At 53.4% G+C, this 24,996-nt stretch overlaps 1 protein-coding gene across 6 annotated transcripts in view; it reads left to right on the top strand.

Annotated features, from left to right (window-relative positions):
• Positions 1-24,996, top strand: part of CACNA1D (calcium voltage-gated channel subunit alpha1 D) — a 284,634-nt gene that overhangs the window by 234,730 nt on the left and 24,908 nt on the right. For 2 of the 6 annotated variants that reach the window (XM_036430837.2, XM_036430840.2), the window contains 11 exons: positions 2,488-2,571; positions 9,840-9,884; positions 10,291-10,419; positions 12,016-12,081; positions 13,484-13,575; positions 14,472-14,631; positions 15,394-15,521; positions 15,656-15,752; positions 17,472-17,574; positions 18,799-18,900; positions 24,000-24,130. In XM_036430837.2, the coding sequence (XP_036286730.1) occupies positions 2,488-2,571; positions 9,840-9,884; positions 10,291-10,419; positions 12,016-12,081; positions 13,484-13,575; positions 14,472-14,631; positions 15,394-15,521; positions 15,656-15,752; positions 17,472-17,574; positions 18,799-18,900; positions 24,000-24,130 (1,137 nt within the window). Of the gene's footprint in view, positions 1-2,487; positions 2,572-3,031; positions 3,116-9,839; positions 9,885-10,290; positions 10,420-12,015; positions 12,082-13,483; positions 13,576-14,471; positions 14,632-15,393; positions 15,522-15,655; positions 15,753-17,471; positions 17,575-18,798; positions 18,901-23,999; positions 24,131-24,996 lie in introns of all 6 variants that reach the window. The other 4 variants (XM_036430839.2, XM_045579044.1, XM_036430842.2 and 1 more) reach the window with 2 other exon arrangements.

The raw sequence follows: 24,996 nt of genomic DNA, 5'->3' as shown, positions 1-24,996 counted from the left end.
CAAAAATTTTTAAAACTTGCAGTACTCAACTGTTTAATCAGGAGCACAGACCCCTTCCCCTTAGATTGTAAGTAAAAAATGATAATAGCCAGCACAGCCATAGCGATCTAGTGTGAATGATCAAAATTATCCCTCTATTTTTAATTTTGGTGTGCTGCAGAATTTTAATAGTTTATGTGTGCCATGAGATGACAAATGTTACAAAAATGATGGATCAGGGCAAAGCAAGCAGGCTGTCTAGTGTGTTGTGTCAGCTTCCCAGGGAAGCTGTCGACTTGGAATTGACCTTGGAGTGTCCTAGGGTTTTGAGGGAGCAACAAGTCCCGTTCCCCTGGCCTCGCCCTCCAGTGTTCCCCGGGAAGCCCCTGGAATTCTCTGACGAATCCTCTTGCCCCAAGGAGGGGGATAAAGGGCCTTTTCCAAAGTACTGGCTCCCACAGGTAAGGAGAACAGGTTGAGTTCATCTGAGGCTCCTTCTTTGAGCTTCTAGATGTCAACCACCTGCTGTTTGGCCCAGTACGTGTTCCGGACAGATTGCCTGCCATTGTCATGAGCTTATCCCCAGAGAGCCAGACGCTGTTCCCAAGTCTTAGGCGATGAAATATTTTGATCATGCTTCTACCTCAAAAAGGGCTAATTTACGTGCCTAGCCACTTGGGCTTGGCAAGAGTAAAGAGTAGTTAGGTTGGGAGAAAAAGTGAGTTTTAGTACTGCCTGGGTGCTTCTGCTAATGCACAGCAGACACCAGGCATCTGGCCCCATCAGCCTCCCAGGATGGCAGTCTCCACCCCAGGGTCCCACCAGGCGTGGGGCTCACTAAGAAAACTTTAGCAATCTTCCTAGCAGACGTTCTTCACCTTCTGGGGAAAGAATTTGATGCTGTCTTCTCATTTCTTCAGGGGTCACATATAATGCAGATGAGAGAGAGACTCTGGGCAGCAAACTGACCCTGGGTTTGGGCTCCTGTTTCCCATATGCAGCCATCCCACAGGCTTCCTCCTCCATGGTGCCAGGTCTGTGCTACCTCCTGGCTTCAGATCAGACATCGACAGGCAACCGGGGTAGAATTCTTGGACGTAATGGAGTTGCCTGGCCTCAAGGCCCACATTAGTCTGGTTTCTGGTTTTCAATGTCTGGAGTCAGACTTGTTGTGGGTCATAGATGTTATTGCAAGTGACTGATTTGCTTGGTCTTTTCAAGCAGGTGGCACTGAACAAAAAATAATCTAAGGGCTGACTCTGGCTGGGCTGGCAGGGGCTGCTGGTTCCACTTGAGGGCCCGGCCTCAGAATTCAGCTGGAGATGTGTTGTGTGTCAGTGGCTGAGGGGGGTGGAGAGGGCCCTCTGTTGGAAGCCAATGTCTCATTTTCATGACTGGTAGGAAGAGACATTGCAGCAGGTCAGGCACTACCTAGTTCAAGGCTCTGGGGCTGATACCGGGATTAGTGGAGGAGGGGACAGAACCATCAGCATAGCCTCCTCCTCGGAGTGATAGGCCAGCAAAGACCCAGATTGTGTGGCCAAGGTCTAAGATGCAGTCACCCTGGTGGGGGCGGGGGGGTGTCAGGAGGGTCTGAAAGGCCCCCTCCTGGAGGCAGCATTTGATCTGACCTTGAGGGAGGAAGTGATATGAGCAGATAGTCAGGGTGGGGAGGCATCAGGAGGTGGGAAAGAACCTGGTGGTGGTTTTGACAGAGGGAAAGGAGTCCTCTTAGCCTGGAGGATGAGGAGGGAGGGAGAGAGCAAGAGCTGGGTGCAAGGAGGAGCTGCTGGTGTTCCCTTGGTGGCCATGGGAGCCCTTGAGCACCTCCATCATCCGTCAGTGCTCTTTTCCTCCACGAGCCAGCCTGGTTCCCCAGTGAGCTTCTCTGCCATGGCTCGGTGCCCGCCTCCCTGCCAGCCGTTGCCTGTGTCTGCCCTACTAGAGACAGAGAGCTGAGTGACAGGGACAACCTTTGTAATTCTTGTTGGCTGGTGAGGAGGGTGAAGGGTTACTGGTTTGTGTTAAGGGCACAGAAATGAGAACATGTGGAATGTCTGCTGACAGGTGTTCTTTAAGTGGAGGAGAAGGGGTGGGTGACGGGGGTCCTTGTGGAAGGAGTCAGGGGCTTGCTCTTCCATCAGCATATGAAGGTTTGGGCCTGTCACCCTGGGGTCAGGGCAGAATTGCCAGATGCCTCCCTGTATCCTGCAGATATTCTGCTCAGTTTATGCTGCTAAGGATCATGGGTCTGCATTGTGTGTGCGTGCATGCATGTGTGTGTGTATGTGTGCGTGCTTGTGTACGTGTGTCTTTGCGTATGGGCAGCCTCTCTCACACATGCAGGCGCATACCATCCACTGTGCCCTTTCCAGTGGGTAGTGGTATTGCCTCCCCGACCCTGGTTGCCGTGGGTGCTGCGGGGCCTTGGATGGGTGCCCATCTGGCCCGTGTGGCGTTTCATTCATACGCGCTCATACATGTCTGCCCCCTGCCTGCTCTGTCCAGGGGTATTTTAGTGACGCCTGGAATACGTTTGACTCCCTCATCGTAATCGGCAGCATTATAGACGTGGCCCTCAGCGAAGCCGACGTGAGTATGCGCCCGCCCGCGGCCGCCCGCCTCTCACCCTCCGTCTGTGTACATCCCGCTCCCCGCCCGCACTGGCATCACCTGGACAAGTCACAGACCCCAGCCTCGCTTCACCTCGCAGCAGGACTTTCCTAGTAGGAGCTGCAGGAAAGAGGCTTTGCCAGGCAGAGCCCCCCGCCTGGGCCTCCTTAGACACGGGCCGCCTTTCGGAGGACGGGCTGTTTTGCAGCGTCACCCAGGGCACCGGTAGGCAGGGCACGCGAGGCGTCTCTCACGGTTCTTGTTTTCTGTGTCAGCAGAGATCTCCGAGGCGATGTGTCTATAACATGTTTGTTTCAGGGCAGTTTTTCAAGCAGCCGGCGGCACAACGCTAGAATGTTCCCTGTTTATAACACTGTCCTTTTCTCCTTTTCTCTTGTTGTGCTTCCTGTCCTCTGTGGCTGAATGCTTGCCCTCACAGCACTATTTCACTGATGCATGGAACACTTTTGATGCCTTAATTGTTGTTGGTAGCGTCGTTGATATTGCTATAACTGAAGTGAATGTAAGTAGCAAACTTTGTGTCCTACATCGTCTTTTTTTTTTTCTCGTTAAGTCTGACATAGAAGAGACCAGAAACGAACCCCCCTGCACCCCCATCCCTCACCCCACCTCCAGGGACCTCTATGTTTTAGAAATCCAGGCACAAAAGTCTCTTGAAAGATAAAGGCCATTTTTGGTCTCCCCATCCTCCCCCCTCTCCCTCCCCCTGAAAGAGACAGGGAAAATAAGTGTAGAATGACCGTTTTGGAACTAAAACGTTTTAATGGAATGTCGTGTCACAATGTTAAGGGCTAGGAGTTATGTGTGTGCATATCAGCACACCTTGGCACGTCACCTGCCTGCTTTGTGCCTCAGTTTCCCCAGCTATAAAACGGAGTTCACAGTGTGTGTGCCCTGGTACCCACAATGGTTCTGTGAAGGCACGGGAGGGAAGCCCCACAGCTGTGCCCTGAGCATGTGGTCGTTGCTGCTGGTGTCCTCAGCTGTCCTGTCCCGTGTCTGCTGAGTCCGACTGGAGACACTGGGGAATGTCCCCATCCCAGCTCCCAAAACGGTGACGCAGCGTGACAGCTGCCCAGGCCCCGGGGAAGGAGGCCTGGGTGCACCTAGGGGGTGGGGGTGGGGAGAGTCATACTCCTTTGTTGCCCACAGTTACATCCTTTGATGAGGGGCTAAGCAGCAGGGTAGGTACAGCGACCCTCCCTCCAAGAAGCACCCCAAGAACCCTCCCCCCTTTAAAATGAAGAGGCTTGAGAAAGGGGAGCCCCATCCCTTGCCGGCTCCTCTCGTGTTTGACCCTGGGTGAGACTGATGGGCCTGAGGCAGTAATAAATGGCCCAGCCCACCTGGTCTGTCCCAGGTCGCCCGCAGTCCTCGTGGGTGTCCAGTGTGTGTGCCAGGCTGTGTCCAGTCCTTTGTGGGGACCGCTGTGCAGTGTTGGCTTCCTGCTCCACACCCCCAGCCTCGCCACTCCACACCCTCCGCTGCCACCCTCTGCCTGGCTGACAGTGGCAGGATCGCACGGTCCATCCTGGTGCCCCGACAGCCCGTGTCCAATAAGGACGATGAACTCCCCATGGTGCCACCTGTTTGGCGCTAGGCTGGTTCTGGAGATAGGAACAGTGGGACATGCAGGCCAAGGTCTGGCGGTTCTAGTCCTGGTCCAAATGGCTTGTTGCCTCTGGTCCTCAGTTCCTTCTTGGGTCCACTGGGGTGAATGAAATCTGTTCTCCTGGCTTCGTAGGTATGCTGTGATAAAATGATGTGAATTACTTGTGAAAACACTTGCTAAAAAGCGCAAAGTGGTCAGGAGATTTCCCATGCCACAAGGAGTGAAATGGGCTAAGACATTGGCACGTGCATGAATGTGCGGCTTAAGTCTCATCACACCCAAATCCATGCCATAACGAGGTACAAAATGGCATTTTACATCCCCTAACCTCCATAAGCCCAGACTTAGGAAAATTTCACTTCGTGTGAGATGTTCCGTAAGTCAGCTAGAAAATTGCCACTCATAATGTATAAATTACTCTTGGTCATACGTTCATAGTAATCTGATGTTAATGAGAACATAGCAGGACCCTAACGAGGCTGCCGCCGGGCTCTCTCCGAGTTGTTGAGCAGACGTCTGCCTGCTGCCTCATCTTGTGAGAGGTGCTAGTAACATCCATCACCGTGTGCTGCGCGGGAATTCCAAAACAGATGCTCTGAAGTCAGAGGCGGTCTGTAATGGAGACGAAAAGGGAATAAACCACACTTCCAGCAGGTCCCCCTAGAGCGCTCGGGGCTGCCAGCCTCGTGCAGGGGTTGGGTGCAAAGGCTTAGTTTCTGGGCACCAGGATGTGGCCAAGGCTTGTTTATGGAGGGAACAAGCCAGCCCTCCAGTGCCGGACCCGCCTGCTGGCTGGCGGGGTGTGGCACCGGTTCATTCTGCACCAGCACCTGCCAGGCTGCTCTGCTGCCTGGCTGCCCAGCTGCTGCGTGGCTGCCTCTCCCTGTGCTAGGCGCAGGAGCCCACTGCTTCTGTCCTCTCTGTCCAGCCTCGCTCATCCGTGTCTCAGTGTTGTCCTCCTTCATGAACTTCGTCAGTCAGGTCTACAAAAGCCCACCACACTAAGTTTCCTAGTTAGCACTCACACCAGGGTCCCTGCCCAGAACAGGCTGGCATTGGGCCCGTTCCTGGCATTCCCTGAGACTTTCAGAACCACACGGGTAATCTTTCCCATAATGTCCTTTCAGTCAGAGGCCTTTTCCCAGCCAGACGTGGCTTGAGGCCGAACCGTCCTCAGCGGGTGGCAATGCCAGCTCCCTGCCCTGGGCCAGTAGAGCGCCACGGTGGGAGCTCTCGGCATTTCCGTGCGAGGCCTCAGTGCAGAACGCATGCTCCAGCCACCTTCTCGTTTATTCAGTCGTTCAACGCTTGTTTATTGCACGTCTAGACTTCTCAGACCACAGGGGAAGCGTAGGTGAGGCACAGAGATAAACGAGACCGGGTGTCCTCAACCTCTGATGGGAGAGCTAGCTCAGTGGGCTTCTGACTCCTATACCCCCTCGCCCGCACCTGCTGCCACGGCCTCCAGGGTAGCAGCACCTAGTGTGTCTCCTAGTGGCCTGTCCCCAGAGCTCCTGGGTCAGCTGAGCATGAACGCTCTTGGTCCATTGCTGGCTGTGTTTAGCTGCCCTACGTCATCATTATTTGCAATATTAACTTGCTGTGCTCTCTCCCCCAACTTCTGTTGATCTTTATTTTCTGTTGCCTAATTGATTTTCATGTTTTATTTTTAGAAAATTGTAGCGGCAAGTATATATTTATACATATATACGGTGAAGTCATTAAAGCAAGCGCACTTTAAGACTGCATACTTGTTTTTGGCTTCCCCACCTTTGGTTTTCGCTGAGTTCCACGGGACATGCTGTCGGTCATGGTCATCTAAACTGTTTCCCGCCCCACCATTCGTTGTCTCCAGCCTGGGCCTGAGCCGAGACCATGGTGGTCAGTTATGCCTGGCTCTGCGGTTTGCCAGCAAAATCTCCAGGAATGAATGATCCGACCTGGAAATGAGAAATCGAGCTTGCATTGTATTCTTTGCAGAAACATTTTGGATGGCCCTTCCCGTTGTCCTGCCTGCGTGCTCACCCAGCCCTCTCCCTCCTGCCGCCCTCCCGTGGCCCTGGCCTGCTCTGTCATGGTTTTCTCTCTCTCATGGATGCGTCTCCAGCACTTTCATCGTCACATCACCAAGCTGCTAAAATGTCAGACGATGCCTGGCAGGCTCACGTTTGCTCCCTCTCAGATGCCCGTTTGCTCTTTGGTGAAACGCATCCCGTCCTCCCTAACCTGAGAATGGCTGCTTTGCCGTTACCATTATTGCTGGGGGGCAACGTACTTGCGTAGAGCCCACGTCTGCCTTTTTATCACCTACAGAAGAGCATGTCAAAGGTCAGCAGGGAACCCACTTCCAGGAACCCTAGAGTTGTCCCTGGCTTGTCAGGCACCCAGCTTGGACCAGGTGGCCAATAGCTGCAGTCAGCTTCTTGTTCTGAACCCACAGTCAGGTTGTCCGGCCCTCCGTTCCATATGCTCACCCTTTTTTGGAGACCAGGTTGCTGGTTTCTGGACACAGACTCAGCAAGCCCTTCCTCCCAGAAGCATTACATGCCAGGTCAGAAGTCATCAGAGGGACCCCTCCCGCCCCCCAAAGGGCACCTCAGGTTAACTGGTTCTGGGATGTTGGCTTGCTTTTTGTCTGAATTTAAAAAACTGCATTCTTTCAGCTTTTCCAGAAAAAGGTGGGAATGAATTCAGAAAGTGCAGACTGTTCCCTTTGGTTGCACTTGTGGGGGGCTGACTTAGATCCTGTGGGAAGGGGCTGGAGCGAACATCAGGAGAGCCCAGGGATCTCGGGAGCTTTCCTGACCTGGCATGTAGTTTGGCCTTCGGAGGCTGTGGATCATCTCTCTGGAGGGGTCCCAGCGGATGCCTGTGGCCTCTCAGGCTTGGGAGGAGCCCCTGAGGTCATCCAGTCCCAGCCCTGAGATGACACTGGAGTCCCCTCTAACAGCTGCCCGGGGAGCAAGTCCTCTCCCCATCGGGGGTGTCCAGTGGTTGACTCCAGGGCCCAGCAGAGAGTCCTCCTCCGCTCCTTGTGAGGAAGATGGGGTGGAGTCTAATCTGTGCACACAAGTACCAAACCCCCGCCAACCTCCAAAGAGCCCACCGTCGGCTCTAACAGCCCAGGTGGGCTTTTCTAGGGCTCCCACTCTGCCCAGCCAACCCATACCCACAGGGAAATAGCTGGTGTGGGCGGTCCGCTGGAGACGTGGCCTGCCCCCCCCGCCCCCCCCCCCAGGACTGCAGTTCCTGGCTCTGGCAGCATGTTAGTTAGAAGAGCCCAAAGCTTAGGCACCCCTCCCCCGTCAATGAAATGAGAATCTTGGGGGAGGACCTAGCCATCGGATTTCGTCAGTGATCCCTGGACTCCAGTCCTAATGTGCTGGCCGGGTGAGAGCTGGCCTGCCCTTTCTGCAGGCTGGCATTTGTGGTTTGAGCAAAGCCATCCTCAGGGTCCTTCCGATGTGTCAGATGTTTTAGCAGCTTGCACTTTGCTCGTGCTGCGTGCGACACCTCCCCCGAGCAGCCTCCTGCCCACTGCGGCACACGACAGGGAAGGCTCCGCAGGCTGCTCGGGGACACGCTGCTTGATGTGCTGTTTGTTCTTTCCTTCCTCCCGTGCATGTTGTGCTGCTTTGTCCCTCCACAAACACTGTCTCCTCCTCCTCTTTGCTTTTTTGTTTTTTTTAACTAAAGAATATCCATGGTTTCAAGTCCATAGCCCAAGATTTGTCTACTTCAAAGACATTGATTGAAAGAGAGATGGGTACTTGAAAAGTCAGGGTGGCTGCTGATTTGCCCATGTCAGAAGGAAGAGGGCGGTGCAAGGTCTGTCAGACATGGAGCAGGACAGTAGCAGCAGCAGAAGGGGCCTGGCCAGAGCAGGTGGCCAGGAAGTGTGTCTTCCCCACCCACAGGCCTCATTCTCCCCCAGGCCCAAATCACAGGCTGTGTGCACGCATACACACACACACACACACACACACACACACACACACTCACACAGCCTCGCACTCCAGCTGCATGGCTGACTGAAAGCCGTCCTGCACACAGGAGATGGTGTGGGAGACGCCGAGAGCTCAGCAGAACTAATTCCCTCAGTTATTAAAGCCTTAGGTTAAATACCACCATCTGCCCCTTTCTGGAGATGCCAGTTGTTTGAGGTGAGAGGAGAGAAGAGGAGAATAAAAATGGTGACCTGGGCTGGGACAGTCCCACTGCAGAGTTCACCTCCTCAGCATCCCAGGTGGCGCAGGAGCCCTTCGTACAGTATCAGACCTGTCAATCCTGGGTGCGGAGTCACGTGGCTGAGACTCCGTGCTGATGGGATGTGCCCATATTTTCCCATGAGTTTTGTGGAATTTTATTTTTGGTCCCAAGAGGCAGCTGCTGACAAGAGTGAGGCTTCAGTGTGGGGCCGAGATGGTCCCTGTATCCCCGGGGAGGAGGACCTATCAGGTTGGTGTGCGCTTCCACGGCGCACACAGCCCTTAGCTGCACGGAGCCGCCGTGCGTGCGGGAAGGCTCTTAGCAGCCCGAGCGCACGCAGCAGTGTTGGGCCCCACCCAGGAGCGCCTCGCTGCCTTGGGGGTCAGTCGCCTGGTAGACCAGCTGCTTCAGCAGAGGTGCCACTCCCGAAGGAAAGAGAAAGGCCATCAGCCCTCCCTGTTTGTTGTAAAGATGCCTCCTGATATTTGCTGCAGTTTTCTTACAACCACTTTGTGGTTTCTGAAGCACTTATCGAGCATCTAATAAGTGCCAGATCCCATGCTGGGCCCTGAGTGGAGTGAGGCGAGGTCCTTGCCCTCTGGGGGCTCCCAGCCTGAGGGGGAGGCAGTGAAACAGGGTGGTGAGTGCTGTGATTCTGCACCCCGGGCCCCAGCTCCAGCGCCCCGCCAGACCTCTGCTGGGGCAGAGCTCCCAGAACTCACGGCAGGCTGGTCCTGAGCAGTTGCTCTCCAGTAGTCACCAGCGCGGGGCTTTGTCTCCCGGAACTGCGGTCTGAGCTGCCAGTGGGCAGTGAAGGGGAAATAGATCTCCTGCCCCCACTGACTCAGTCTGCCTAGCTCCCCGGCAGCCCCACCAGAGAGGGCATCATGGGACACACCCTGCCCAGGCGTGTGGCCCCAGCGTCAGAGTGTGGTCCAGAGGGCATGTGGGCCACAGGCAGCTGCCACTCCATTCGCCCCGTTTGGGAGAGTCAGTCTGTTCCTCAGAGTTTGGTTGGCCCATTGCAAAGCAGTGAGGTCTGAGACCCACAGCCCAGATTCAGCGAAGAGAGCCAGGCTCCCCAGAAGGCACAGAGAGAGCCCCACTCTGCATTTCAGTGTAGGGACAGCTGAGGTCATGCAGCATTACCGTTCCTGGGTGCCTGTCAGCCCTGGGACCTCACATCCTGGAGGTGACTTAGAAAGGAGCGTGAGCCTGGGTCCATGGCTGCCTGCCCTCAAGTCCATTTCCAAGCAGAGTCCCTGGCATTTTCTCAGGGAGGGAGCAGGTGTGTCGTCCTAAGACGTTAGCCACACATTTTTTTAAAGGGGGGAGGGGATGTCCTTCCGGACCTCTGCTTCCTTCCCAGTTCATTAATTCCTGTTCAATCTTTGATTTCTTAAAGCCAACTGAGAGTGAAAATATCCCTGTCCCAACTGCTCCACCTGGGGTAAGACCAGCGACTAGTGCCCAGGGCTGGGCCTTTTCCTCGAGTTTATCTGGCCATGTCTGGTTCCCAGTGTTCTGTATTCTCCATGACTGTTCTTCCAGAACAGTGTCTGCAGTGGTTTGCATTCATCATCAGTGTCCAGTACTCTTGACCAGCCCAGCATTCACCTCTTAACACACTAGACCACATGGACATGCATGTGCTGTGTGGACACAGTTTTCCACGCCCTGTGTTGTTAGCATGTAACTTTTCCTTTCATATCATGCTTTTCAAGGTGAAAAGGCCCTAGAAACACATCTTCAATTCTTACTTCTGTCACCTGTGTTTGCATCTGTTGCTGTTTTTTCTGAAAGTGTTGCATGTTCTACTTTCCATTGGGTTTGACCTCTCCATGATAACCCTTCAGAACTCTGAAGAGAGCAATAGAATCTCCATCACCTTTTTCCGTCTTTTCCGAGTGATGCGATTGGTGAAACTTCTCAGCAGGGGGGAAGGCATCCGGACGCTGCTGTGGACCTTCATTAAGTCCTTTCAGGTAAGAGCCAGGCCACGGGCTTCTCTTTGTCTGATGAACCAAAAGTTAGAGACAGTAAAGCAACAAGCAGACTGTCAAATTACAGCGGGGAGGGGAGGAAGATTTGGGAGAGATAGATCAACTGAAGGACTTGTATACATGCATATAAGTACAACCAATGGACACACAACTCTGGGGAGGGTGGGTATGTATGGGAGGGGGGGCAATGGTAAAATATGTACACAGATAATAATTTAATAAACACACACACACACACAAAAAAAAAAACACAATGAATTCATGTAATAATCTTACTTTTAAAGAAATCGCTAAACTTTTTTTTACAGATTTATGTCATGGGGTAGTAGTTCATAAAAACCTAAGAAACTGTGCCAACAGAATGCTTAAAATATTCCATAAATTAGGAAGAAAGTGCATGTAGGTATAGGAGAGCCTGATGCTCACACTGTGGACTCAGTGAACTGGTCCAGCCACCAGGATGGTGTTACTGCCCCTGGTCATGCTGGTGGTCACAGGTGCAGAGATGGCACACATTGGGAAGTGTCACAGCCACTGGCCTCCAGCAGACAGGAGAGGAAGTCAGTGCTTTAAACGTGTGTGCCTAGCATTAGGGTTAACAATCTGGGCCTTCCTTGGAGGTGTGCCGGGCACATGGACATCCTCTGTCATGTGGGATGAGATAAACAGCAGTTGAAGAACACTGGGTCAGAGGACAAGGGTTCTGACCTGACACACAGGCTTATATCTGATGTTCCTAAGGAGAACCCAGGCTTGAGGACCACCCAGCTAGCTCCTGGCCCAACCCCCAGCTCAGTGTGCATTTTAAGAAAAGTGTCTTGTTTTCTACCGTGACAGCCAGAACGTGGTTCTTTCCCCCTGGCCCAGTAATTCCACTCCCAAGACTTCTCCTTAAGGTAGGGGTGTCGAACTCAATCAGAGAAGGGGCCAAAATATAAAATCCAGCCTAAATCGTGGGCCGAATGGTTTACTGAACAGTCATAAACTGTCATTGTGATGGAAACGCAGCGGAGTGCAGTGATGACAGCGCGGTGCGGGCCACATTGCAAGGCCTGGCGGGACAGATTTGGCCCATGGGCCTTGTGTTTGACACATGTGCCTTAAGGGAACACGTCAGCAGATGGCCAGGTGATTTTGCATAGAGCTCGTCCTTGGCAAGGTGAACTACAGTAGCCCCTCGCTTCCATGCACACAGGCCCACACAAGAAAGTGGGAGCCATCCAAATGTCTGCTCTGGAATGGTTTGATCAATTGTAGAATTTCACAAAGGAATTCTGTGATGAATTTAAGCATTATTATGAGAGTGGAGTGTCGGTGGTGACACTGCCTCGGGTTAGGATACACTGTTGATGACTGTGGGAAGCTGTCCTGCCTGCAGCTCCGTGACACCAGGTGTGCACATGGCTGGCATCTTCAGGAGTGAAGCCGCTGTGCTGGGCTGGGGTTTAAGAAGTCCATTCTCTCTGTGATGTTCTTTCAATATAACGTGGAAGAGAAAAGCACATGTTGATCTTCAGTTTGTACCAAGCAGCACGGGGACTAGAGGCCAGTGCTGAGCCAGTGCTTCCTCTCTTCCAGGCGCTCCCATATGTCGCCCTCCTCATAGCCATGCTGTTCTTCATCTACGCAGTCATCGGCATGCAGGTGAGCCCAGCTCCTCAGGGTCCCGTGTGCTCGGTGGTCCCAGATCTGGGGCAATTGCACGTTTGCCAGGTGGAATGGAAAGCCAATACGACTGCTGCTTAAGGGAAAAGGAGATGAGAAAGCCGTGGCTCTGAAGCAAAGAGCCGGTGGCACAGAGAGCCAGTCTCAGAAGAGCAAGAAGGGGTTGGACTAAGTCAAGAAAAGCTGGGTTTGGTGGTACCCCTCACCTCACTCTGAGTCTTGGGAGAGTCAACTAATCAAGAAAAGCCATAGCTGAGTTGAGCAACAGGAAACGCCATACTCAGAGAAGCCACGATTGTACTGTTTTTTTTTTTGCATCTGACGTGGGACCCCTGTCTTGCCTCATTAGCACCCTGAGAAGAAGCATGAGACCAGGTCCTTCTGTGACCCGGCTTGGGGGCTACAGGAGGCTACTGGCCAGCTCCTCCTGGGGTGGGAACAGGACAGGGGGCTTCATCAACAGCAGCCCTGACCGGAAGCTGCAGTGGGCGGAGCCTCCAGGAGGAGGGGAGGGGAGAGCTCCCCGTGGAGCCGAACCTTCCTGGGTGGTGTCTGCCACTTTCTCAGTGGGTGCGGGTAGATGCCCTCTTCCAAGATAAGGGAAGGTGTGAGTGTAAAGAGATGGTGTGATTCCTCCCGAGGAGAGAAGGAGTCATGCTTATTTATTCTACTCTTGACGGCAGAGAAGGATTCACAAGTCCCTAAGAATCGTAGCAGGCGTTATGAACCGTCACACGCTAGAGTCCCTGTCATTCAACAGCATGTGCCCTGGGGGCCACGAAAGGTCCTCTATGGCAGTACGCTCTCACCCTAGCCCAGAGCTGTCTCAGAGAACTGGGCCTTCATGCACACCTTCTGGCTCCACGCTCTTCTCAAATGTCAGTCTGCTTTTCTGAGTCCCACACATAATGTCCTAACTTCCCCTTACCCTGGAGAGAAAGCCCACCCTGCCCTCTGTGGCCGGCAGCCCCAAAGGCCTGCCACCTGACCTTTGTGCACACCCGTTCTCTTTATTTCCTGGCACACCTCTGAGGCCCCAGTTCTGGGCCTTCATCTCACTGCCAGGCACCTCCCTGTGCCTCCTGTGCGGCTGGCCCACCTGCTCTCATCCCAGGGCTGCTGCCTGGTGCTGGCTTTTCTGTCTCTCCTCCAGGGTCAGAGCTCCTTGAGGGGAGAATGTATCTGCCGCCGCCTGTTCCTGTGGTTAGCACAGTGCCCGGCACATCTTTGTGAATACATGAAGAGTCTGGCGTGTGGGAAAGCTCTGTGGGTGTGGCTCGAATTTGAGTTGGTTCTACATTTAGACAGGGAGAGTTCCTTGTTTCTTTTTTTAAAATGACAAAATCTATTCTTTTTTCCCCCTAATAATTTCTCCACCTAGATGTTTGGGAAAGTTGCCATGAGAGACAACAACCAGATCAACAGGAACAACAATTTCCAGACCTTTCCCCAGGCGGTGCTGCTGCTGTTCAGGTGACTGATCCCCACCCGGGGCGCGTGGCTCCAGCTGTGGGCTGCAGAGTGACAGAGGACACGTGTTCCTCGGCAGCGCGGCTGTTCCCAGTTGGTCCTGGTGGCTTTCTGTGCTTGTTTGTTTTGTGTTCTTAAACAGAGACACGAACAGCTCAGCCACAGGGGAGTGGTGCTGGCTTGTAGAAACTGCTGTGTTCATTTCGATTGTGGTGGTTTAAGGCTTTTCCCTCTGGGAGTTAGTGGGTCTGCTCAGGCCGCCAGGGAACTGGGAGGAGGTGAGCGAACGCATGGGAGCACCCACTGAAACACAGCCAGGCAGACAGAGGTTTTGCAGGAGCACAGAGGCACATCCTAAGATGTGGAATTTGAAGTTTTACGGGATTGCTTTTAACCCCAGTTAATTAACTTTGCAAACAAGGGTGCCTCAAAGTGAGAGAACTTTCTAGAAATTATACAAGTAATTGATAAGGACTCAGTGACCAGATAGCAAGTCATTTTGCAAGTTAGGCAGTTTCCAGTCCTTGGCTTTCAACAAGGTGAACGGGGTCTTATCAAGTTGTCCGATGTTAAGTCATTAAAAGAGAACAATCAACAAATACTATCACATAGGGGTTTAAAGAAGAGAAGGCACAAAACCAAACATCTAATTTTACAAAAAGAATTGATGTACTCGTATCGATTGATAGGAATCAAAGTTATAGCAGGGATACTGAAATAAATTGCATTTGAAAATAAGTAGGAATTTCATGTTTTCACTAATTCAAACTGGCTTTTCAACAAAGTCCTTAGGTTTTGCTCCAATGAGAAACTTTTTTTTTTTTTTAAATGTTTTAGAGGCCTGAGCCTCAAATCCCTCTACGCCCACTAACAGCCCTTCCTCTGCTGGCTCTAAAAAGGTGTGCGACGGGCGAGGCCTGGCAGGAGATCATGCTGGCCTGCCTGCCGGGGAAGCTCTGTGACCCCGAGTCAGATTACAGCCCCGGGGAGGAGTACTCGTGTGGGAGCAACTTCGCCATCGTGTACTTCATCAGCTTCTACATGCTCTGTGCGTTCCTGGTACGTGAGCAGAGGCTCCCCTCGGCTCAGCCGGCATCGGGTGTAGCACTTGGAATTCAGACCAGGGACGTTGCCCCACTCACCTGCTGGGGGATTCTACGCCGATGGGCAGCTACCTCCACGCCAATAGCAGGCTTGGCGGCTTTTGTGTTTTGTTTTGTTTTAATTTCCTTATTGATTATGGTATCCCATAATTGTCCTCATCCCCCCATTCCCATCCCAAACCCCTCCCTACATAGGCCCCGACTCCCCTGTTGTCCATGACCACTGGTTAGGCCCATATGCATGCATACAAGTCCTTTGGTTGATCTCTCCCTCTTTCCCCCACACTCCCCCTTTTGTTTTAGTTGCCAGTGGTAAGCCCCTTCTTTGTGAGCAGGGCCTCAAGGCTTTGTCACGGGCTTGTGTGCTCACTACCCCACTGCTTGGGACCTCTGGTTTCTTTCTAAAAAGATCAAAGCCCACACACATAGCAGTGACTTAAGAGTGTGAGTTATTTGGTAGCAGTGAAGCGATAACACTGCTGTGTGCCTCAAAGGTCCAGATAATTCCTCGCCCAGCCCTCCCCTGGGACTAGACCAAAGCCATCCCGGAGAGCTAGAAGTCTGCTTTGTCGTTAACCGTTCTGCAGGAGGGGTTTTCCAGCCTCTGGGGAAATGGGGTCACATGTTTTGTGCCCCTATGCTGAGGAAGCACTCACCGGGGTCCGGCCAGATGTATCTGAGTGCCCCTGAGGCTCCCCCCTCTGGTTTGCTTTCACAGATCATCAACCTGTTTGTGGCCGTCATCATGGATAATTTCGATTATCTGACCCGGGACTGGTCTATTCTGGGACCTCACCACTTAGACGAATTCAAAAGAATATGGTCGGAATACGACCCCGAGGCCAAGTAGGTTGGGGAGGTGCCCTGGCTGTTTGTGGGGGCTGTTTCTGGAATGGGGGGCCATGGTTTTGGGGAGGTGGGCTGGGCTGGACTGCATGCTCAGCACTGCTGCCCGGACCTCACACTCTGCTCTGCCTCAGGGGGAGGATCAAGCACCTGGACGTGGTCACCCTGCTTCGCCGCATCCAGCCGCCCCTGGGGTTCGGGAAGCTGTGCCCGCACAGAGTGGCCTGTAAGGTGAGTGTCCTCTGGGTGTTTCACAGAGACTCCCTGGCTCATTCAGGAACCGCTCGGTGACCTCCCCTCACACCGGCGCCCAGGATGCCGAGGCAAATGGCCCATGGTTCCCATCCTCAAGGCGCTCTCAGAAGTGTCACTCCTGGGTCCCCCTGTCAGCCGGCCATAGGAATAGGAGGGGAATGTGTCCTTCATCATTGGGAGAAGGCAGGGGACGGAGACCTTGGCATAGGCCCAGGAGGAGAGACGTGGAGGGTTGTCAGAGATGGAAGGAGCACAGAGAACGCCTATGCGGAGGCACATGGTGGTCACTGGTGTGGCTGGGACAGAGAGGAAGCGGGGGAGGGCACCGGCGCATGTGGTGTGGCTGTGGGGAACCCTCCAGCCCAGGCGGAGTTCCAGGGAAGAAGCCCGGCTGGACTTCCGCGCTAGAGGGAGAAGTAGATCGGGGCAGGGGACACTGGGAGAGCTGTGGGGCCTATGTGGGTGTGACGTGACAAGAGCCAGAGTGAGGGCAGCGGAAGAGGGAGAGAGGAAGTGGCTGAGGGCTTCACTGAGGAACTGGAGAGGAGAAGACCGGCTCCTGGGTGTTTCTAGCTTCTTTGATGGTGGACGTGGCGCCGGACCCCCTGTACCCCCTGTGCCAGCTCTCCCGCCCCGAGCATAGGCGGTGGCCGGACGTGGGTGCGTCCAGACCTCCCACTCCGTTTCTGTAGCTCTCACCTCTGACCCTGCTCTCTCGGAGCCCCTGCTGAGCTCAGTGTCCCCTCTGGAGAGCTCACAGTGACTCAACTCGAGTCGGCTGTAGCAACAGCAAAGAAGTCCATTTCTTTTTCTTCTTTTTTAAAAATATATTTTATTGATTTTTACAGAGAGGAAGAGAGAGGGATAGAGAGGTAGAAACATCGATGAAAGAGAATCATCGATCAGCTGCCTCTTGCACACCCCCTACTAGGGATGTGCCCGCAACAAAGGTACATGCCCTTGACCCGAATCGAACCTGGGACCTTTCAGCCTAAGCTCTATCCACTGAGCCAAACCGATTTCAGCAAAGAAGTCCATTTCTAAGCGAAAGGCAGGGTTTGCCTGTGGAAACCCAGCTAGCCTGCATTCCTGGACAGACCCAGGGAGCAGAGTAGAGTCTACCTTGTATTTCCAGCTTTCAGAGATTTTCTCAGCCCCACCCATTGTTCCCTGCCCTGAAGGACCTCACACTTGCGGAAACCATGTGGACTCCACAGGGTCACACCAGGGCAGGTCCCTAGAGGACACTCTCTGTGTGAGGAATAGTCATGCACCCCGGCTGCAGTTGGAGGGTCCGAGCCCCCTGCCCTGTGCCTGGCTCCTTGGACCTGGTGCCACGTTTCACCCTCACAACAGCCTGAGCGATGTGCCCAGAATGGAGGCCTGACCACAGGCCCCGGGGAGAGCTGGTTGTTCAAAAAGGGAGGAAAGTGCTGGAACAGCGAGGTGGTTGAACAGTCAAGGTTAAACACAAAGGCAGAGCACACCGAGGGTCAGCATTTGTGTTCGTGATAAAAGCTTTGGTCTTTGTCGTGTCAGAGCCCCAGCTAGTAGATGCTCCTCAGATGGCTGGTGAGTTACATGTTTAGGATCAAGTGGAAAAGAGGTCAGGGGAAACAGAGTCACCGCGGAAAAGGGCTGCGCGGCCATCAGTCACTCACAGGCCGGTTAAGAGACTCCTCTTTCTGTTTGCAGAGACTAGTTGCCATGAACATGCCTCTCAACAGTGACGGGACAGTCATGTTTAACGCAACCCTGTTTGCTCTGGTTCGAACTGCTCTTAAGATCAAGACGGAAGGTGAGCCCTGGGGACACGTCAGGGGGTAGAACTGGAAGGAAATGATACCTCCCACCTGTGCTCTTCCTTCTGGGCCTCTCCTTGACAAGGGGAGGGCCTGGGAAGGGCATGGTGAGTGCAGTGAGCACCTCTGTGCCAGCGGGCACCCTGTTCCCACCTCCCTCATCTCCTTTTCTTCTTCATGCTTCACTTTGTCCCTGAGGTTTTGAGGTGACTCCTGCCACTGCTCACTAGAGAGCAGACATGGGTGGGAGATCAGGGCAGCGTCAGCACCGTCACCCACGAGCTCACTCCAGCTGACCCTTAGTACTCGGTGACCTTTGCTAGGGGTGTTTCTGTTCTGAGCTGTGGGATGTTTCTCTGTGGGAAGGAGATGAGCACACCTACGTCAGGGGAAGTCCTGGCGATGAGGTGAGAGGATGCCTGCAGAAGCCCCTCTGCAGTGCTGGCACGTGGCGGGGAAACACTATCCTGACCAGCTTCCTCCCAGCTGAGGTCAAAGCACATGGGTCTTTGGGGCGACACCCAGCGCTGGAGCGTGCCCATGGAGGTGGCATGGAAAGCAATTGCAGCAGGTTGAGGAATGACCGTGAGGTGGAGAAGCAGAGACTGTGAAGGAGGAGGGGGAAGAGGGACCGGTGGTGGACACCGCGGAGTCGTGGGCAGCTGTTTTCCCGCAGCCCTGAAGCTCAGGGGGACTCTATCCAGAAAAGCCAGTCCCCGCAAGCCAGCGGGCTCCTTGCTGTGGGCCTCCTGCACCTGGCCCCCCCCCTGCATCAGTGAGGGATGCAGGAGGCGGGATGGCCTTCTGCACCGACCTGTCCATTGAGGAGACAAGCATCGGCCCATCTGATAAGACCAAGACATGCGGATGTTACAGATGGATCCGCACAACGGGAGTTGAACATCTTATGTGGGTGGAATCTAGTCTGGGTCTACAAGGAAGGAGGCAGGATCGGCCCTCTAGGCAGGAAATGTATAGGTGTGGGCCTGGGAAGGTAGAACATGGGTTCCAGAGTAAAACATGGTCCTTCCCACGGTGGAGTGACTGCAGCTCTTAGGAAGTGTGAATGGCCCTGGCCAGGGAGCCTGCGGTGAGGAGCGCCCCTCTGAGGGCCGCACCGCCCCGAGGGCCATGCTCCTACCCAGGTCAGCATGGTCCCGGCAGAGGGATTGCTGGGCAAGAAGCAAGGCTTGTGTTCCCCTCTTGCTCTTTGCATCCAGGGAACCTGGAACAGGCTAACGAAGAGCTCCGAGCCGTGATAAAGAAAATCTGGAAGAAAACCAGCATGAAGCTACTTGACCAAGTTGTCCCTCCAGCTGGTGGTCAGTGCACTCTCTTTCCTAAGTAGCTCTTGGCCACCACGTGGGTCTCGGGGTCGTGCCTGCCGCCAGCCGGCTGCGGGCTGCTTTGGGTGTCAGCCAGGTCACTGAGGCCAAGCCAGAGAAGGCCTCCGGCCTCTGGTGTAATCACTTGGGGTCATAGAAGTAACATCCCAAAGGAGAGGCCTCAGTGCGAGGGGACCAGACAGGGTGGCTGGCGCCAGGCTTTTTTGCTGGTGGGGAATTAATGTTGAGGACACGCCTGCTGCCTCAAAACGAAAAGCCTGGATTCTGGGGGGTCCAAAATGGAATTTTTAAAGCTAGTTTCCACTTATCCTTTAACTTATTGTTGGAAGCTTCTCACCAAACATTGATAGCTGTCAGAAAATGGCATTTTCAAAATGTTCTTGTCAAGACTGAGATTACTACCATAACTAGCTTTCTTGTAAATGTAAACATCCCTATCATTAGAACTTAAGTAGGGACAGGACTAACAGGCATGCTTTTTTCTTTCGTTATTTATCAATTAAAAACCAACTAAACTTTTAAAAGATTTATATATTGTATATTACTATATATATGTCAACATATATATAGTAATATATATAATATATATATAATTTATATATTGTTTTTTCCACTTTCGTTTGAATGCACATGGACTTAGAAGTTGAGGTGGCTGTTTTTCAACTTTTATTTTCAAGTTTTAAAGGTGCAGGATCCGTTCAGGTCTGGACACTGACTCCAGAACCCCAAGCTAAGATGGTGGCCAATTCCTATTCCTCTGAGAAGGTGACAACCTCTGGCTCTTGAAGAGAGAGCGTTGTGCTGGCCAGCTCTGGTCGTCAGCATGAAATGAGAAGCAGAATGAGATGTCACTGCAGAGGACACCCATAGCTAGCATGGTCACGGCTCAAAGCCGGGGAAGATGACCCACAAAGAAATGATAAAGGGGAAGCAAAAAGGCCCCCCAAACCGAAAAGAACAAAACCCTCAAACGCCCCTCACCCCCACTCCGGGAACTGACCCTGCACACACGTCCACGGGAGAACGGATACTGTTGTCCACAGAACTGATACTGCACATTTAAAACAGCCCTAAGTTTCCTTTTCTTTAGAGCTGCACACCCAAGTGCTCGCATGGCTGAGGTTAATCGCTTTATTAAAAACTGTCGTAACAATGTGCTTGAGCTTTTTCTGCAGCCTCCATTCCTTTCAACTCAGTCTTTCAGAATATTCTGAAGCAATTCTGTTTTAGGGTGGTGGCATGGAATCAGAGTTATCTCTTGCCAACTGTATTCCCCTACAATGTTTCTTGAAATGCAGATGCATGCTTCAGAATAGTGCTCTGGGCTGGCTGAGTAAACCTTCCCCTGAAACACCACCTTCATTACAAACTAGTCTCACGCACACACGTCAGGGCCCATTCTGGCTAAAGCCCCTCGGACAGCATCCTTCGAAGCTTCGTTTCTTTTCATTGGACCAGAAAAGGGTCCAGAATTTGGCTCACCATCTAAGCTCCCTTCCTTTGAAAAACTGGCCAGCTTTTAGCTCTACTAGACATCTACTAAAAGCTACATATTCTTCCACATTCTTGACCCAATGACGGGCCTTGGCTTTCTCTCTGCATCTCTTCCAATGGAGTGAGTATTCATCTGCTTCAAAATGGCATCAAGTGGCACTGTGAAACCGGAAAGTAGGAAAGGGGGCTTCAGGAGGAGATGGGGTTCTCTGGAGTCCCGTGTCATGGCCTGTGTATGTGCTGGGATAGTGTTGTCGGGCTGAGTCTGCCACTGCAGAAGGTCGAAAGGCCTGGGTTTCTGGCTGCAGTGAGCTGACCTGAGTGAGGTGCTGGGCAGCGTTCTAATTCTGTCTCTTGTTTTTGAGTCTTTCTCATGCCAGTTGGCCAGTGGTTCCCACCTATCCCTCTCCATGGCACACTTAGAAAGTGAGAATATTCGTTCAGCCCTCCAGGCCAGCAAGTGGGTAGCTTCCATGGCTGAGGGGCTCTGTGTCCCCCGTGCTGTAACCTCGCAGAGGGCAGCAGACTGAGCCAGGCCAGCTGTCCCTGCGCTGGGACTGGCCGATGTGGGGTGATCAGGGAGACCCTTCCAGACCCGGTAACAGTAGGTGCCCATCTCAGGAGGAGTTGCTGGCACCGTGTGATGTGAGGTGCCCAAGGTTGTCATGAGCTTGATAATCAGGGGCCACTCAGGATGGAGCCCTGGAACACCAGCTGGGGACTTCTCTGTGCAGGAGTCTGTGGCTGTGGGGACAGCCTGTCTGCTGTCTCTGTCATAAGGCTGATGTCTCATTGCCCATCTCTGACCCTTGCTCATGTGCTCCCCTCCATTCTTGTCACGTATTTCTTGGGTCCTCCCCTCCCAGAGGCTCTCCTTGCTTTGGGCCTTTGCTCCTTGATCCCTTTCCCCTAAAGAGCACTCAGAGCCGGCTCCACCTTTTTCTCTCCAGTCCTGAGCCCAGGCAGCCTCCCTGCACTCCTTCCTCCTCTGGCGGAGGTGGGGAACATCCTGCCCCGGGCCTAATAACGCCAGAAATCATTTGGCCTGGCCCTGCCCAGTCATTAGGGGTGAGTTAATGAAATGTTTGACCAAATATGACAGGCTAATTTTTAAGCTGATAGTTCATATGGCCTGTGAATGACATTATAAATATCCAAATGGCCCTCCTCAGAAGAAAGGTCCCTGCCCTGTACTATGGCTTTCATTCTCCTATTTTTAAGAACCCTTCCTGGGCTCAGTCTGTTAGCTCAGCCTTCCAGTAGAGCAGACCATGCGGACCTTGCACCCTGCCCTGGAGAGCCAGGGGTGGCTGTGCTCTGCTCCTTGTGGCCCCTCAGGGAGAAACACGTCAGCTCTGCACTGAGGACACCGCGGCCTGGCTCCAGGACAGGAGGAGCTCAGACCCCCTGCAGGACCCCCTGGGCCCGTCCAGGCTCGCACAGTCCGGGCTAAAGGGATAGGAGGGTAGGCCTATGTGGGCTGGAAGGAGGGGGTGGTCTTCTGTGGATAGAGTGGCCTTTTCCTGCGAGCTCCCAGAGAAGGCTTGGAAGTCTTGACTGAGAGGCCGTGGTGGTGCAGCAGGCGGAGAATCCCCCGGGCCCCCAGGGGTCTCTAGGCAGTCAGCAGTCAGTCCCCCTCCTGATTGCAGCCCAGTAGCGAGAGAGCCTTGTACTCTGGGAGAGGCCACCCCACAGACATAGGTAGCCCGTGTGGCAGGAGATAGGCCATCCTTCAGGGAGGTGATGCCGAGGAGGAGGACAGCTAGCTTGGTGCTCATGTCCCAACATGACTGGCCTGGGGCAAGTCTTCAACCTTCTCAGCTGTCAGCATGGGCGAGCAGGTCCACCATCTTAGAGTTGTGGTTGAAGGGGCCGGGCAACCTGAGTGGAGCTCCCTGACTCGGGGCCTGGCACCTATAGATGCCCAATAGGAGGGGCGGCTGGAACTGGTGTCCAAACACCCCTGGGCAAAACAGAGAGCAGCTCAAGGGCAAAGGGTGAAATGTCAAGACCCGCATGGTCTCTCTTCACCTCTCGTCTCCTTGCCCACGAGGGCATGATTGAACCAGCCTGGGACAGGTGAGGGACCACGGTTTCACATGCTGCACAAAGCCTGGGCTTCACGTTGGTGGCCCCTGCACCACTCCAGACTTGCCCAGCTTGGCTCTGGAAGGAATGCAACACGTTCTCAAAGTCAAACCACTTCAAGCATCTCCTCTGACAGTAACACTGAGTAGCATCTGACAAGAATGTTTAGAGAGGCAGCCCCAGAATGCCCAGCAGTGTCCAGACAGTGACATGGGCACCAAACAAACCCCACCCATGGTGCATTGGGGAACACGGTGGGCCTCGGTGTCCCCCAACTGTGTGCTGCAAAACCTATTGCAGGGGATCTCACTGTTGGCCAGGTGTAAGATGATAGTGATTCTCGTGGCTCAGTCATCCAGCCCCCAGAATGAGGGCCACCCAAGCAGGGGGCTGCGCGTACTTTACCTGCCTCTCCTCCTGTGGTCCCCACAGATCCTCTAAGAGACATAGCCCCTTTTATACATAGAGGTTGAGCTCCTTGCCCCAGATCACGTGACACTCTTTCCTGGGGCAGCCTGGCCAAAGGCTTAGCTGTGCTAAAGCCTGAGGGCTAGCAACCATTCCGGCCCCAGCCTCTGCAAATCATGGTCAGTGGTCCATGCCCACAGCTGGTGGTGGGCTCAAGCTTCCCACCCAGGAACCATGGGCACACTGCACCCTGGGGGAGCAGGGCTTGTGGAGATCCTGGGGCACACACACACTGCAAGGTGGTTTACCCGAGACAGCCAGAGCCTCTATTTCTGCCTCATGCATCACCTGTAAAATGCTCAGCAGAATTCCAGTTGTTTCTGAACAAAGAAGAAGTCAGCTCCACCACAAGGTTAGTTGGTGCTGTCACTTATAGCACCTCCCCCGCCCCCCCGCAAAAAAAGCCAAAACACACACACACACACACACACACACACACACCCCACAACTAGTTCTGAATTACAGACCAAGAAATGGCATATGGAGGCTATTGGCAGAGAGTCAAAGGGGCACATAAGAATCTGGGTTTGCAGTCACTTTAATGAACCTTCCTCCTTTTCTGAGCTTGTCTGTCCCCTTTCTGAGGTCTCTGTCTTTATCTCCAGGCATCGGGATTTGAATGGTTAATTGCCCTTGGAGTTCATGGTAATTACACATGCAAATCTCTGTGCACAGGAGTGAAAATCTGACCTAGGAAAGCCTTTTTCTTTGTTTTGTAATTTTTATTTTAAGTAAATAACCAAGACAGCACTTGATAATGTTACTAATACGCTGCTCTACTAAACGTATGACAAACGTTACTTTCTGCAATTTTGAGCGTCAGTCTATCTAACTGACTCTAACTTTGAGCCTTAACTGCTTTGCCGAACCCTGCTTTTCGCTAGAGCTAGTCTCCCTCCTGTGTGATAAGCCGAGAGCTCAGTGCCTCGGCGCTGCCCCCCCCCCCCCCATCCCAGAAGCCAGGGTGTAGGCTCTTGGTGCAAATGTGCTGATTCGGGAGAGCTGTGTCTGGTCTCTCCGTTTAGATGATGAGGTAACCGTGGGGAAGTTCTATGCCACTTTCCTGATACAGGACTACTTTAGGAAATTCAAGAAACGGAAAGAACAAGGACTGGTGGGAAAGTACCCTGCGAAGAACACCACAATTGCCCTACAGGTGAATTGTTGTTTTGTTGTCTTACCTTTGCACTAACCACTTTTACGAGCTTATTTGAAATATTAGTGAGCTGACAGTTCATGGTTGAGCAGTACCACAAGGATGTGTTTAAACTGAGCTACTGCACATGCCCTAAAATGTGGACTAGCCATTTCTGGGCCACCAGGTAAGTGCCTCCCTCTCCTTGCTTCCTCTGGCGACTGCGGCCTGTGGCACAGGAACTCCAGGACAGCCCTGGGGGAGGGGAGCGAGCACTGCCTCTCCTCCAGGCTTCTCCCAAGGCAGTGCCCTCCCGGCAGGCACCCACCCGCCCCCCCCCAAGCCCTGGGCTCCCTGCCCTGGCTGCCCAGGAAACAGCTTTCCATCTGAACGCAAGTGCTTTGTTTTGTTTCTGTTTGTTTCTTACCCCACTGCTTATTGGTTTTTTGGTCCATTTCAGTAACATCCATTACCTCCCGGTATGTGTGCAGTATGCTCTCGCGTGTGTGTGTGTGTGTGTGTGTGTGTGTGTGTATGTATGCATTTGTGCGTGTGTGTACGTGTGTGTATGCCTGCGGCATGTCTGTCTCTCTGTGTTGTGTCTTGGTGGCTGTGAGGCTTGCTGTGCAGATGCTGCTCTCTCCCACCTGGCCAGCCTCTGGTCCCTACTCCTGAGCCAGCCTGGCCCTGCCCCAGGCTCTGAAAGCGTGGAGGTGGCTTTCAGGAACCTCTGGTTCCAGCCGGGGTGTGAAGATACCGAGTCCTAGGTGAGCCCCAAGCTCTGGGAGGGGAAGCAGGAGTGCAGGTGAAGGGAGTCCCAGTGGAGACCTGCACACGGGGGCCAGGAGGGGGACTTTGTGAGTGCTGGTGGTGAAGGATGCAGGGAG

The sequence above is a fragment of the Pipistrellus kuhlii genome, unplaced genomic scaffold, assembly GCF_014108245.1.
Source record: "Pipistrellus kuhlii isolate mPipKuh1 unplaced genomic scaffold, mPipKuh1.p scaffold_m20_p_11, whole genome shotgun sequence".
Classification (NCBI taxonomy): domain Eukaryota; kingdom Metazoa; phylum Chordata; class Mammalia; order Chiroptera; family Vespertilionidae; genus Pipistrellus; species Pipistrellus kuhlii.
This window is presented reverse-complemented; position numbering and strand designations above follow the sequence as displayed.